Consider the following 16486-nt stretch of genomic DNA (forward strand, 5'->3'; position numbering starts at 1 on the left):
CTCATCTTCCACTGATGCCTGTCTTCAGCTGAAGCCTATCAGAGGCTGAAGGGCAAAAGAGTCTATTGATGTCGTCCCTGAAGGCCAGCTGTAGAGGGCACAGCACAGGAGGAGAGAAGGGTGGAGAGTAGACATGGAGGGGTGCATGGAAAATATCCAGCTCATGCTCCTTACTTTTTTTTTTTTTAATGGAAACTGGTATCATTATCACAGAAAAGAACCTCTTGCCATTTTAACGTTGAACAGTAATTCCTATCATTTATAAATGCCTTTGAATATATACTATCAATTAAAGATAGGACTAGATATAACCAAATCGATATCAAGAATCATTAGAGACATTTAAAACTCTACCCAATTTAAATGGATCAGTTTTGATGAGCCATAGTTTTACACCACTGTCTAGGGGTGCCAGAGAATTAACTTAGAGAAAACATGAAGTACACTGAGAATGGTAACTTTTTTAAACTGATATTTTATATTAACATTACATTTTTGTATTCTCACATATCTTCAAAAATAATGTGTAAACATCTTTGGCCTATGTCCAGAGGTCTTTATTTTCACATTAAGGGAAAAAGCAAATTAGAAACTTACAACTGTGCACATGTCTAGTGCAAATACCCATTTTTTGTAAGGGTCAAATTATCGTACAACCCAATTTTGGATGTGTGATCACCACAGAGGTGGATCACAAAAGCATCTTTTTCATGATGTACAGATAGGATCTAATAATGTCTCCATGTGGCATGTGGTCTGGTAGTAAAATCCAGATGAAGTGACCAGCCACTGGTCTTCCAAGTTTCACCTGGTTGAGCCATGGTTCATAATTTATTTTTAAATATGTACTGTTTGACACACTTAGCCCATCTCCTCCTCCCCCAACTGCTTAGGTTAACCATCTGAGTAGGGAACAGAAATGATGGAGATTTTTATTTGATATATTTAGTTGTAACATGCATTCAGACAAAAACCTAACTCTGTGATGAAAGAGACAAAATAAACACCAATTGAACTATTTTAATGGAAACTGGCATATAAATATTCACCAACTTATGTTTTTCTAAGTGGATGTGATCATTAGCTCACGGGTTGCTTTCTCACTGCACCTCAGTCAGCAGTCTATATGTTTTCAAGGTTCTTCAGTAATAAGTGCTGAGGCTTGCAGCTTTTGGCTGTTTGTCCAGGGGTAAAGAGAAGAATGTGGGATTAACCCTTCCAGGTTCTATCTTTATAACATTATGTTTTCCACCTTTTCCTTAAAGAAGGAGAGGTTCAAAACCTTCCCCCTGACTTCTCACCTCAGAACCTGCTTAAGTTATGGTCACAAATCTGAATCCCAAACCGACCTAAACCATGTTTTCCCTTCCACAGCAGAGCCCTAGGCTTGCTCTCCCCTTTCCTGCCTGTCTCATACTGGGAAAATCATCTCTCCCTTTAAAAAAATGTCCAGGGATGCCTGGGTGCCTCAGTCAGTTAAGCGTCCAACTCTTGATTACAGCTCAGGTCATGATTTCACAGTTTGCAAGATCAAGCACCATATTGGGCTCTGCAGTGACTGCTAAATAAATAAGTAAATAAATAAATAGATGTCTGAGGTAGAAAAGTTCACTTTTAATACTGATATTATATTGTCTTAGCACCAGTTTAGTGTAGCTTTCTTAGGAATTATGGATAACTAGAAATTGGGACATTTCTAGTTGTGGTCATCATTTTATTAAATGTATTTAGTCTAGATGTTGAGCTGTTTTACCTGGGACTAGGTAACAAGCACACAATCATGTTGTAAAAAGAAGTTTCAAGAAACAGTGCTTTCATACACTTGTATCAAGCAAGCTTTGTGTCTTAATTAAATACTATTTGTTTTCCAAAGAAGGCGTATGGAATATAATTTAAAAACTGTTTTTAAATTTGAATATCACCTTTAGTGGGATGTTTCTAAATAATATAGAATTATAAGGTCCAGCTGCTGCCAAGGGAAATATTTAGTACACACACATATATATATATTTCTTCATTTCCCTGTCATCCAGTATTGGGTAAATATCAACATACCTCTTTTTTGTTTTGTTTTTTTCCTCCAGTTTTATTAAGAAATAATTGACATTACTGTATAAATTTAAGACCTGCAGCACAATGGCCGATTTACATATATTTTGAAATGATTACCGCAGTAGGTTCAGCTAGCCTCCATCCTCTCATAGAAATACAGCAAAAATGAAAGAAGAAAAGGGAGGAGAAAAACCTACTCCTTGTGATGAGAACTCTTAGGATTTCTTCTCTTTCCCATTTTTCATACAGCGGTATTCACTGTATAGTTCCACATGCTCCACGTGATATCCCTAAGACTTACTTATAACTGCAAGTTTATACTTTTGATCACCTTCTTCCAGGTTCCCTTCATCTCCCCCTCCACCTTTAGTAACCAAAAGTTTGTCTCTTTTTCTGTGGGTTTGGTTTGTTTTAGATTCCATGTAAAAGTGACAGCACCTAGCAAATGCCAGGATTCCCTCGGTTTTTAATGGCTGAATAATATGGTGTGTGTATACCACATTTTCTTTATCTTTATCCCTTGAGGGACACTTAAGTTGTTTCTGTGTCTTGGCTATTGTAGGTAATGCTGCTGCGCACGTGGGGGTGCACATATCTTTTTGAGTTAGGGGTTTTGGCTCCTTTGGATGTAATTCCCAGATATAGAACTGCTCAATCATATTGTAGTTCTATTTTTAATTTTTTTTGAGGAACCTCCCTACTGTTTTCCATAGGGCTGCACCAGTTTGCATTCCCCACAACAGTGCACAAGGATTCTCCTTGCTCCCCTTCCATGCCAGTATTTATCTCTTGACTTCCTGATGATGGCCTAACAGGTGCGAGATGACATCTCATGGCAGTTTTAATTTGCATTTCCCTCATGCTAGTGATGTTCACCATCTTTTCACATACCTGTTGACCTTTCATATATCTTTTCTGGAGATATGTCTCTTTAGGTCTTTAGCCCATTTTTTTTTAAGGTTTTTGTTTTTTGCCACTGGACTGTATGAGTTTTTTAAAATATATTTTGTATATTAACCCCTTATCAGATACATGGTTCGCAATTATTTTTTCCCATTCCGTAGGTTGTCTTTTCATTTTTTGATGGTTTGTTTTGCTGTGCATTAGCTTTTCAATTTGATGTAGTCCCACTTGTTTATTTTTTAGTTTGTTGTGCTTGTGTTCTATCCAAAAACTCATCACCAAGACCCATGTCAAGGAACTTTGTTGTTCTGTTTTTTTCTAGGAGTTTCAAGGTGTCATGTCTCCCTTTTCAGTCTTTAATCCATTTGAGTTAATTTTAGAGAGTGGTATAGGATATGGGTCCAGTTTCATTCTTTTACATATGAATATCCAATGATCCCAGAACTATTTATTGAAGAGACTGTCTTTTCTTCATTGAATATTCTTAGCTCCTTTGTCAAATGTTAGGTTGACTACGTATGGTTGGGTTTATTTCTGGGCTCTTGATTCAGTTCCATTGGTCTGTTTATCTGTTGTTAAACTGGTACCATTCTGCTTTAATGACTGTAGCTTTACAGGATAGCCTGAAATAAGGAAGTGTGATGCCTCCTGCTTTGTTCTTTTTTTCCTCAGGATTTCTTTGGCTACTAGGGCTCTTTCGTGGTTCCATATAAATTTTAGGAGGGTTTTTTTCTACCTCTGACCATTGGAAAAATGCCATTGGAATCTTAAATAGGGATTGTTGCATTGAATCTATAGATGGATTTTGGTGGTATTGACATTTTAACAATATACTTCTAATCTGTGAACATGGGATACCTTCCCATTTATGTGTATCTTCTTCAACTTCTTTCATCAAGGTCCTAGACTTTACAGCATAGAGATTTTCGCCTTGTTAGTTAAATTAATTCCTGAAGTATTTTATTGTTTTGATGCTAGTGTAAATGGGATCAATTTCTTTATGTCTTTTTCAGAAAATTTGTTGTTAGCACATAGAAATGCCACTGATATTTTGTATGTTAATTTTGTATCCTGCAACTTTGCTGAATTCATTGATTGGCTCTAACAGGTTTTTGGTGGAGTCTTTAGTATTTTCTATATATAAAATCACATCATCTGCAAATAAAAACAATTTTACTTCTTCCTTTCCAATTCTCATACATACATACATACATACATTTATTTATTTATTTAGCTAATTGTTTGTGGCTAGGACTCTCAGTACTGTGTTGAACGGCAGTAGTGAAAATGGGCATCCTTGTCTTCATCCTGAACTCAGAGGAAAAGCTTTCAACATTTCACCATTGAATATAATGTTATCTGTGAGCTTGTTCTGTATGACCTTTATCATGTTCAGATTTGTTCCTTCTGTGACTAGTTTGTTAAGAGTTATTATCATGATTGGATATTGAATTTTGTCAAATGCCTTTTCTGCATCTATTGAGATGATCATATGATTCTCTTCTTTCATCCTGTTGTGATGTATCACACTGATGATTTGCATATTTTGAACCATCCTTGCATCCCCATAATAAATCCCACTTGCTCATGGTGAATGATCTTTTCAGTGTGCTGCTAAATTCAGTTTGCTGGTATTTTATTGATAATTTTGGCATCTGTATTCATCAGAGATAATGACCTGTTATTTTTCTTTTCTAGTGGTGTCCTTTTCTGGTTTTGGTATCCAGATAATACTGGCCTTGTAAAAAGAGTTTGGGAATGGTCCTTCCTCTTTGTTTTTTTGGAAGAGTTAGAGAAGAATTAGTGTTAATTCTTCTTTAAATGCTTGGTAGATTTCACTAGTAAAGCCACCTCATTCTGGGCTTTCCTTCATTGGGATAATTCACATATTTTTCAGTAGAAATTTTCAGTTACAATTTTTAATTTGAAATTATTCTCCACTTTGGCCATTTTTAAAAGTAAATGTTAATTGGTAACAGAGTTTTATATCAACTCTGTCATTACTTCCATTACCTCAAACATTTGAAACCCTTGGCATCTTTGAATTCCTCTTGTTTTTTGATTCTGGAGTCTCTAACTTTTACAGAAAGAGTTGGCTCAGTGAAAGTCAAAGCAACACTCCACTCCCTTGGGGTTTCCTTTTATATCTAAAATCTCAGTAGATGTCATGTTTATCTAGAAAGTGGCTGGCTACATTGTGACAAGGGCATGAGAGAGTCCTTGGCATTAATCCCACTTGTGACAGGAATCTGCTTGGTCATCACAATAGGACAGTCATGCCAATGATGGAAAGATGACAATACAAAAGTTAGAGATGTACAGTTTCTTTAATTTTGAAGTACTGGAAAGCTTTAGGCATGGTTACATAAGGCAGGAACTAACAGCATTTCCTAAGCCAGCGTTAAGGCTTCCCAAGTTCCCAGAGTGCCCCAGTGAGACAGACAGCCATGCTTATGAGGATTTTTTTCCAAGTAGAAGAGGCTTCTCTTAATGTTCTCCTGAGGTTTTATCTTATACCTTTTTATATTCTCTCTCTGCCGTAAACACATACCCAAATGTTGAGGATAGTCTGAATCCATGCCTACAAGCTCGGGAGGTATAACCACTATAAAACAATTCTCACACACTGCAACATGTTTACATGAGATCAAGGAAACTGACTTTGGCTTTACCAGAATCTTGCCTCAGCATGCTCTGGTTTCAGGTTGTGTGAGGTTATCTCCAGCACAGTGAGATAGGGTCCTTGGTCATCCTTCTGGTCTACGTGTTGTACTTGCCAAGATCTTTGTTTGTCCTTGTTCTTTTTTGCCAAGTCGAGATTGGCTTTGTGGGGGATGACCTTTTTGGGTTTCACTTTATTATTCTCCTCCTATTGGTTGGAGGCCTTAAGAGTTGGGAAATCACAAGCCTTTGTTGTTTGCCAGATTTGGGGCATAAAGCTCCTCTCCTGCAGCTAGGATGTCAACTCCATGAAAGCAAAATTTCTGATACACTGCCTTTTCTCCAAATTTGATAACACTGCTAGCGTTCAGTAAATGATTGTTGATTGAGTGAATAAACTCCTTAACAATTTAACAAGATTTAGGTTCATTTCTAGTCACTGATACCCACTGGTTAGGTATCAGAATCTGAGATTTTGTTGGCATCTTGCTTGTATACCCATAATCCAGCTTGGAAATTTCTGCCTCTTAAGCATTTGGCACCCCTGGCTATCCTTCCAGCTCTCAGGTTAGTCACCATCTGGCTCCTGCCTTTAGGCAATTCCAAACAATGGCGTAAAATGGAGAGGTCCTTACTCCTAGTATCTGCAGCTTTGAGGGTAACTGTCCCCTTTTTCTGGCAGGGAGTGTGTGACATAGGTGATTAGAAGGGATCCAGGGGACCAGGCACCTCCCGTCCTCATTTATATGTGCCGTGAGCTTCCTTCCATGTGGGTGGATGAGTGGTGCCTCCAGTAGTCCCCCCACACAGGGACTTGTCCCCAGGCACCAGGGGGCCCCTGCACTACTCACCCCCATTTGACTAACCTCAGCTGTCAGCATCTCAGTATCTTTCAGTCACCCCCACTTGTGGACCTATAGGCAAACCAGGATCCTGAAGGGCGATCTTCTCCTCCCCATCTCAGTAGCCCCCCACTATGAAGAGATGGTTTGGGTACCCCCAAGCATGTATGAGGGGATGTTTGGTTCTCAGCAGAATCCCTCTCCCAGTCCTTCCTGATGCACAAAATAATGTCACCCTCCATCCATCTCAGCCACCCAGTATGAGGAGACGCTGGGATGGCATTGCCAGAATTATTCTTAGCCGAGAATTATAACGAAGGAATCTGTGAATGCTTCTACATTAATATTTTAGTTCCCCTGATACATTTTTAACTTTCAATCTTATGCCATATGTTCCTTAGGAAACCAAGAAGCTTTTACCAATCCACAGTTAGAAGCAGGTTCTGAGCCTTTTATAAATGTTGGTTTCCTCATCTCTGAACTGATGGATCCCACCACCAAATGACCTCAAGGCTGTACTCCAGCACTCGGGGTTTACAGACCTTTTCCTAAATTGTGCTTAGGGCTGAACGGGGAAGGCCCTAAAATCTATCTTCTCCTACTTTATCATATCCCCTCTGAATCCACTTGTATAGATTTATGAACTTAAGCAAAAAGAAGATCCTATAAAGAAAACCATACATTACGGGTTTATAAAGAAACATAAAGGAAATTTTATTTTTGTTTCATTGTTTTAGCCCCAAATCCTTGGATTCTTAATATTTTGGTCCTTGGTATCAAGATATTTAAAGTTCTGCTGGATTGTAAACTATGCGTATGGGTGTCTTAGTTCCTTAAGGGTCAGCACTGTGACTGTCATAGTTCTCACCATGTGCCTAACACAGTGTCTTGCTCATAGCACATAGTCAACAAATATTTTTTGAATGAGTAGATGAATGAATGAATTTACTTAGCCTGCTTCTCTTAATATATACATGAATTAATCTGTTCTCAAAATGCTCTACAAATCCCTTCTTGGTCAACAACCACATTTACCTTCATTTGGTTAGCACCGATGGGTGATCTCATCTTTGTGGGGAATGGTGTGACCCATGTAGAATCTGGCCATGAGACTGCTCTTGGTTAAATAATTTTATCTTCGTACCATCTGTCTGTTAGGAATTAAATGTCTGTTTGGTTTAAATCTAATAACCCAAGGCAAAAAGAACTGAAAGCCATCCCACCTATTTTACATGCAAGGCCTTCTTTGTCAGCGGATTTACAGTGAAACAAAGATCATGCTCACAAGTGGCGAAGTGTAAAAATATTGCAAAGATTTGATAGAGTTCCCTGAATTGGAAGAAACCACCATCTCTAGATAATCCCAATTTTTCTTCTAACCTTTTATGCTATATCTAGGGAGAGAAACCTGCCCCCAGTTTTTAAGAGATGCTGTATGTAATCAGTCACTGCCCATTTCACGTCTGCCTGAAGCATGATGAGCTTGACAAATCAGGACAGTTCTCCCCTCCATGGAGAAATACACGACTAAACAGCCTGGCACTTCCCTTTTCCTCGCTCCACTGGCCTCACATAGGCCCTTTGTCATCATTGATCAGTAGCTGCTTTGTGAGCTCGGATTGTAAGAGCTGCTAAGAACTGACAATCTTGCTAACAGGTGCTTCTAAATTTACTCTAAAATTTACTATTTTGAGATCTGTCAAAACCACTACATCCTATCCTAAACTTGGTCTGATAAATGGGGAGGACCCTCTGATTCTACATTTCATTCCAATCTGTGATGATGGAGTGATCTTAACAAGCCTCAGAGTTCATACAGAGACCCGCCATTGCCTGTCTGTTGTGTGTAAGCTAGGCTCAAACTTTCCTCTAGGACAGCAAGTGCACACCGTGACCTCGGCAAAGTGTGACCTCATTCACCCAGAGCTTTTCTCTCTAGGCAGAGTTTTTCTTTACTCTGCCCCTTAATTCTGTAGAGTTCTGCACTCACAGCTGCTACAAAAGGTAGCAAGTTTCCTGTTCTCTAATAGGGTGGAAGGAAGTGAAGTTACAATATCTATTAAACCCCCCACATGCTGAAATTAACCATTTCAAAGGCCTATTGTTTGGCTATGTAACTCTGCCGAAAGCCGAATAGTTGGTTCTTTAAAGGGAATTTAAAGCTACCTTCATAAATGACTTTCCTTATTCTCTTGATTTTACATATTGTTTGAAGCAAAATAATGACTTCCGTATAACTGATAATTTTAGGAGTTAAACCTGCCATTCATGAAAGAGTAGTTTGTTCACTTTTTATCATAAAAAGAAAATGTGCCAGGGCTTGAAAATGCAGAGGTAAAGTGACTTTTTTGAAAGATTAATAGACCCAGGAAATCATCTTCTTACAGTGTAATCAGTTGACTCAAACCCACTTGCTCCTGGGGATAAAGAATGCATCACACACAGGTGAGGGATTTTCTGATGAAAGGGAACTTCTCTTACATGACAGTGGCAGGATTGGAAACAGTTATTTTTATCAAGTGTCTGAACATCTCTCAGATCTCCATTTGGAGGGAGTGGGCGCTACCGGGGTGGTTACTCTCCCTTTTTCTACTGTTGTATGGTCACGAGGTGGTAACTGGGGAAGTGTTTGCAGAAGCAATTGTTGGGGTGCATGATATGCCCCCCTTGAAACAGTGTCCTTGACTGTAAGGTTTGGAGTATCTGGGTGTTTTTGTGGGTGTGTGTAAAGCATATTGGCTCTCTCTTTAAGCAGCCCCACCCCAATCCTTTGAAGTTTCCATCATGCTCCATCTTCTCCCCCTCCCTGTCCCTGTCACTTATCAACTTCCTGTCTGAGGAGTTCAGCTAATGGTCAACTTGGCTGAGCTGGCTCCTGCCAGCCATGAGTTACATCACCATCAGTAGCTCTCCTCTCCCTCAGTGACTTAAACTTCTCTCCTCTAGATTTCTCATCCCCGGTAATCCTAATCTTGATCCTCATTAAAGCATCCTATATGCCTTGATACCTTCATTTTTTCTCTGCCTGAATGCCACTTTTCCAGTCTTCTTGGCCCTTCATCCCTGTATTTCTCCTACAGCACATACTTCCATTCTTCTGACTAGAAGGTCACACTGGTGCAGATTGCCCTCACCAGACTCCATGTTGCCACCTACACTGAGGTGCTCTCCACTGTTCCTTTGTTTTCTTTCTTGTCTTTGATTGGCTCCCTCTGCCAGCCACTCATCAGTCAAACACAATTTTGCCCCTTCCTTACCTTTCTGCCCAAACCCTACCCCTCCACTCTTGGTAGATGGCTTTCCTCCCCTACTTGATCAAGAAAACAGAAGCTATTGGGCATGAAACTCCATCTTGGCACTTCTTTATCTCTCCTCCATCTTGTTTCCCATCTTCCAACCCATGTAAACCATTCACATCCTTTCCTCTCAGAGAGATGAAGTCCCTCCTCCTATTCAAGGTGGGTTCCTCAGCGGTTGCTTGGACCTTAGCCTCCCAGCCATCGGTGCTCCCTGACCATTGCTCTCCTCTCCTATATCTCCTGTGCTGCTCCCTCAGGATTCATGTCCTCAGCCAAGAAATGCATTTCAGTCTTTGCCGTCCTTACCAAACTCTGTTCAGGAAATAAGTAAATCCTTTGATCCAAACATTTACACACATATTCCAACCCTTACCTTCCTTCCCCTTTCCCCTTCTCATCCAGGCTTTACCAAATCTCTCCTTCACTCTCTAGTCCATTCCATCTGTCTTCTGTCCCTGCCATTCTGCTGGCATGGTGACTTTCTGATTCCCAAATCTTCTCTTTGTCTTGTTAAAAAGGAAGAACTTGTTTCTTCTGGAGTAGCATTGTGCGATAGAAATACAATGCAAGCCACATAGGTAATTTTTCTAGTAATCACATTTAAAACACTTAAAAAGTTAAAAGAGATGGTGAAGTTGATTTTAACAATGTGTTTTATTTACCCAATATGTTAAAAATATTATTTTGACATGTCATCGTGAAAATTATTGAGTCATTTTATATTTTTTAAAAATTATTTTTACTGGGTCTTCAAAATCTGGTATATATTTTACAGTTACAGCACACCTTAATTTGGACGAGCCACATGTAGCCAGTGGATACCATATTGGATAGTGAAGTTATATCTTTTTAGAAACCATCTTTCCTGGCCCTCGTCCTACCTCTTCCATCATTTCTTCTCAGTGTCCCTTGTCTGCCTCCTCTTCTAGCCATTCACATGTTGTTGGGCCTCAGGCTTGCAACTCTCTTCCTGATTAATCTCCTGTATTTCACCCATTGGCTGATGATTCTCTGAGTCCCACCTCTGACTTGCACTTCTAGTGAGTAAAGCCAGACCATAGACGTCTGAAGTTTGACGTGGCACCATCTTACAACCTCACTCTTCTCCTGCCAGGTGCCCAGGCAGAAAACTGGTATTCCACTTGCATTCTCTTCCTCCTTCAACCCCTAGATCTAATCAATTCAAGAGTTTTTGAAGTCTACTTCACCACTATTTCTTTAAATATTCACTTGTTTCCTTTTCTACAACCATTGCTTTAGTCAAGATCCTCATCATCCCTCCCTTGGATTATTAGAATAGCCTCTTCAGTAGCCTGCCCACCTTACTCATAGTTCCCTCCTTTCCATCCTTTATGACCTCAGTTTTTCACCCTCTCCCCCAATAAATTGATACTCATTTAAAATGTCCAAGTCTGGGACTGTGTCCCCATTTTTTCAAAAGCGTGGGGAGATGAGACTGTGTTATAGGCTTCAGTCCAAAGCATTTTCAAGATGGCAGGCTTCCCTGAGGGCATCCCATAATTCTCCTGTCTGACTCTTTTCCTTCCACTCCACTTTACTACTGAGCAGCTCTACAGGAGGTTCTGGAAGACATAGGAATACATTTAACAGAATCCAGTTCCTTTTGTTTTGATAATAGAGATCTCCCATGGCTTTGTAGCATTTTCCTCAACATGGATTTATCCTAAAGCAATGATTCTTAATCTCTTTCTCTCTCTCTCAAATCATGTACATCTTTGAAAATTTGTTTAAAACAGCCTTGTTTCCTCCAGAAAAATGCACAGGTGCAAACACAACTAGGCCTGAGTACCTGAAGCCCACCTGGGCTGATAGGTCTTGCTGGAAGACAATGTTGAAATAGTGCTCAGGTCGTCTGCTGGCTCCCACCAAAAGGGATCAAAAGTTTAGTTTCCCAAGATACTTTGAAAACCTTTGGAGCATTTTATGGCCCATTTTGGAATCTGAAGAAAGCTATGTTTCGTACTCCGAGGACACTTTGAACATTGTCTGACTAACAACACTGAAAACAAATCTAAACTTGCATTTCTTGGCTAAATATAGCTGATTTTCTCCACACCAACACCCCTCTTTATAGAAGCTGTTTGCAACAACTTTGTTTCTTACTAGCTTTCTGAACCTCACTCTCCAGTTGGCTTTCGTGTTGTGCTCATCTGGGGTTGTGACTGATTTTCATTACATCTTCAGTCGTTTCAGAAGCTTCTCTAAAAACCTTGGCTCCGAACCCTCTCCTGTGCATCTCAGGTAATCATGTGCTCTGCTCTACCCTTCATTCTGTCATCCCAGCACCCTGGGGAGGGGACAAAGAGGGGCAAACACTGGGCACTGGCTACCTCTGGTGGCCTCTGTGAGGTGCAAGCCCATGTTTTAAGACCCCACTCATCTTTAAGTGAGCCTAAGCTTTCTCTTAAGCAGCCCAGCTGCTGAACAACAGGATTGCAGCATGGACTGACCTCCTCATGGTCCTTCCCTGCCCAAGAGTGTGCTGTTTCCACAGAGGACATGGGGACATGAGGTAGGGACTGTGTCCACGGGTAGGGGTGCATCTTTGGCAGCCTGCACCCCTGGCACTGGACAAGAACAGTGCTGCCTCATTACTTAACACCAAGTCACGTGCTTGAGTCTGCAGGCCTCCCCTTGGCTTCTTGCCTCTACTCTCTTCCTTGGCAAACTGCTCTTGTGCTCTCTTGGAGCTCAAGCCAGTCCATAGTCCTGTCTCCTGATTATCCAATTTGTTTGCTCTCTTGCCAGGTTCCCTTCTTAAGTTTCTTGCCCAGTGGAAACTCTATTTCTTCTTTGTTTCCCTGAGTGACTTCAAAGTTCCACTTGCCCCCAGAGGTCCCTTTGTGTCTCTGCCCCTCCCCCAACCGGGGCTCCCCACCACCTTACCTACCAGGCTCTTAACCTTCCTGAGTTCCCCCCGCCCCCCACCCCACCCCCCCGCCCCCCAGCACTAATCCTCACTGCTCTCACTCCCTTCCTGGCTCTCCCGTCCTGAGTGCCAGCTGGGGCAACCAGCTATAAAGAGTTTATTGGACTGAAAAGTGAGTGAATGTTCTCACACACCCTGCTCTTTCCCACCTCAGCAAAGCTTTTCAGAGTCACATTTCCAATGGAATCTGAATCTGGAAGGATTTAGATCTGCTGAAAAATGCCAAACCTCCAGCATTTGGCTGCGTTTGAGATTTTTGGCAGTTCCTCCCACGTCTGATGTTACGAACACTGTTTACAGATGCCTGGAAAGAAGCCTTTAATGCTTGTATTGTGTTTTAACTTGCTTTCCTTTGGAGGCAGGGAATTGTCAAGTAAGTATTCACAGCACTCTGGAAAAGCCCAGGTGTTCGATGAGCATCCAGTACTAAGCGTTCATGCAGAATCCACAACCGCGAAGGGTCTATACTTAACAATCCGCTGAATTTGCCACCATGCAGGTTTCTTCCTTTTGCCCCTCTCATCTTCAGTTTTGAAGCAATACAGCCATAAACATATGCTTGTGAAATAAGAAAGAAACATTCTGAGATTGCTTTACTTTTCAGTTCTTAACTGAAAATCAAGGTGAAAAAAAGCATCGGATTGCCTTTATGTGTATATATATACAATCTCCTGTATATATAAATACGCAGTGTTTGTGCTTGTATGCATACCTCGTATACACTGTATAATATGTGACATATTATACAACCTGTGTGTACCCTGGGAACAAGCCCTGCGTTTAATCTCCAGTTCTGCCTTTGAACCACGCTGTAGCCCCAGTGTACTGCTCCCATCTCAGACCTCGGCTTGCTTTTGTCACACACTCAAACATTCTAAGGTGAAAGAAGAAACCCACGGATTTCATTTGAAAGTCCCACTAAAACAGAAGAAAGAGCAGATGTCCTGGGAAGTGATAATTAATGTGAAGGAAGTGTCTAATTGCGAGAACTGGCATGCCCCCAGCCTCCCGGTTTTGCTCAATTTGGCAGCGGTGACATCAGCCGGGGGTGTCGTTTTGCAGAGATGTGCTCACTCCCTATTCTTCAGTGCAGATAATAATACCATTTGGTCCAATTATCACTTATGATTACATAACATGTTTTGATTGAAGACTTTCTCAGAAAATAAAGGTAACTTGTTTTTCCCCAGCCTGAAAATGCAAGCCTTTCCAGCGGGCAAGCTGCCCTACCAAGAAACACTGGGAATTAGTAGGCTAAATTATGAGTCGAACTGGATTCGGAAACAAAGCATCCATTGTGCATAACTCCCAACGACATCCAGGAGGATGTTATTGTTTTTCTGACAACAAGTTTTCCCCCAGCACACTCTCAAATAAGCAGAGTCCCCAGGCGCATCCGCAAAGGCGCGGAGAGCGTGCGGGAAGCATTGACAAGGCTTCCTTTTTTCTCCCTATTCTGTAGGCGCTTTAGTGCAGAGTTTGCCCAGAGACGCCAGGGTATGAGCTTTCTGAATTTGTAGACTGGTGCACTCTTTCATTTCTGTTTTAGTTCTTTGCTGGCATGCTCGGGAAGCATGGTTTGTGCCACACAGGAATGTCTGTTCACTTGGATAATGCTTGTGCATGAATGAGGTGATTGCTAATGCGGCTCTAAACTGTACTAAGTTTCTCACTTGGCTTTGTTTGCTGCTTACAAGGGGATCAAGGTAATCCTTTCTCTTTGCATAGCCCAAGAGCAATAACTAATGGATTTGCAACATGCAGCGGGACCTGCTACAGGTCTCCCTTACCCATCTCCTAAACTCCGAGAAGTCTGATTTAAGGGAGCCCCGTGTTACAAAACCTTGGCCTGCTCATGTAAGAGTAGAGAGCTTACCCGTTATAAAAACTCTTTCCTAAGTTTGGAGGCCCAGATCCAAGACTGAGAAGGGAAAGGCAAACTTTGGGATGATGATAGCAGTTTAATGTAGACCATAACCCTAAGGTATAGGGCAGAGTGGGCGCTCTTTCTGTCTTTTATTCCCATACTTCCTACTTGCCCTTTTGTGTAGCATAAATGACCTGGGCACTTGGCCAGCCGAGCCTTTTCCCAAACCTGCTTGTAAGGCCCACTTCACACCGCGGCATGATCTCTGACCACCTAATTCTGAACAACTTAAGCATATCCCTGTGTGAAAAATGGCCAGTAGACTCGGGAAGCACAGCCCCTTCCTTCTCATTGTTAGGCTCCTCTTTAGTTTTAAAACCAGCCTCTCTGGCCCAGGTGTTCTTCCTGGCTCCCAGGAGGTAGAGGGACTGATCCCTGACTATGATGCCTTAGGTGTATGAGGAAGCCCACCCCAACGCCAATAAATCCAGGCCCCATCACATGGGACCCTGAATGTCAGAATCTACTTTTTCTGGAGGAGCAAGGGAGGGAGCAGGACCAAACAAACCCAGTGGAAGGTCCTCAGAGTGGGGGACAAGAGAGCGGGGAGCCTGGCTCTGGCCTTAGCTGAGCACACTGGACAAGCAACTTTGCTGCCTTTTGTTCAACACTGTGTTTTTGTTTTTGTTTTGTTTTGTTCTGTTTTTGTCACTCTCTGTTCCAGACCGCCTGTTAGCAGAGCAGCCCCCCAGCCTGAGAAACTCCAGAAGAACAACATCACCAAAAAAAAGAAACTGGTTGAGGTGAGAAAGTTAAGCTGTTTTGGTCTTCGTCTAAGATCAGTGTTCTAAGACCTGCCCAGTGGACACTACCATCTGCTTATGGCGAGATACCTTCAAGTAAACTTGAGTGCAGTTGATGGGTCTCTCTTGTCTCCTCTCTCTTCTATAGAGTGTTGTGTCCCCCATCCCAGAATCACACCCACCGGCTCATATTCCTTCAGCCCTGCCACCAGGTCCTGACTTGCAAATGTCCCATGTCCTTCAAACCTGTCTCCTTTCCCCTAGACCAGTCCCACTCAGGGGCAGGGAAGACACAGGGAGAATGAAAGCTTGTTCTTTGTCTCTAACGTTGTCTGAGCACCCACCATGAGCCAGGTACTACGTATGTACTTTCCATGAAGTATTTCATATAATCTGTCAAACCCATGAGGAAGGCACTGTTATTTCCATTTTACAGATAAGGACAGTAGCTCAGAAAAGCTAAGCGACTAATTAGGTCCTGTGCCCAAGATCTCCAAGCCAGGAAATGCAGAGAGATTTAAATTCAGTTGTTCATACTTGAGGATTGCAGCTTTGTGGACCTGCTCTTTTCTAAGAGAGGCCTCTTAACTGTTGTATCTGCCTCCAGAGTCCCCTCCCTCTCTGACACATGTCTTGCTTCCCACAGAATTAGCTCTCTCAAATAGAATACTTCACACTTCACCTCAGCTTTAAGACCCAGGAGATTCCCACATTGCCTGTGGGATTCAAGTGCATGGTTTCAAAACCTGACCCAGGAGCCACCTTTGCAGCCTCAGCACCTGTGATTTGCCACTGCAACTCAAATCTCCAGCCTCCAAGCCCTATACCTAATGTTTTCTGAAGCTACTATGGGCTTTCAGTCTCCTCCTCTTCTATGCCCACACCCTGGTCTTTCCAAGCTCTTCTCTGGCATCTTCTCAGTGTAGTCTTCCTTGATTCTCCTCATCCTGAACATTCCTACACTCCCTCACACACACCCCTCACTCACAGCCCTTGTCACACACACTACTGCCATTATTTCTTACTCATCTGTCTCTCCTACCACACTTTGAACTCACTAAAGACAGAAGAATCCATCTTAAAACTTTTTATTGGAAAAGGGGGACTAA

General features: G+C 41.8%; 1 protein-coding gene across 1 annotated transcript in view; it reads left to right on the forward strand.

Annotated features, from left to right (window-relative positions):
• EML6 (EMAP like 6) overlaps window positions 1-16486 on the forward strand; it is a 277088-nt gene that overhangs the window by 239701 nt on the left and 20901 nt on the right. Inside the window, exon 28 of the mRNA XM_042932287.1 lies at window positions 15299-15377. Coding sequence (XP_042788221.1) covers window positions 15299-15377 — 79 coding nt within the window. The remainder of the gene's footprint in view (window positions 1-15298; window positions 15378-16486) is intronic.

This window comes from Panthera leo, chromosome A3 (genome assembly GCF_018350215.1).
Source record: "Panthera leo isolate Ple1 chromosome A3, P.leo_Ple1_pat1.1, whole genome shotgun sequence".
NCBI lineage: Eukaryota > Metazoa > Chordata > Mammalia > Carnivora > Felidae > Panthera > Panthera leo.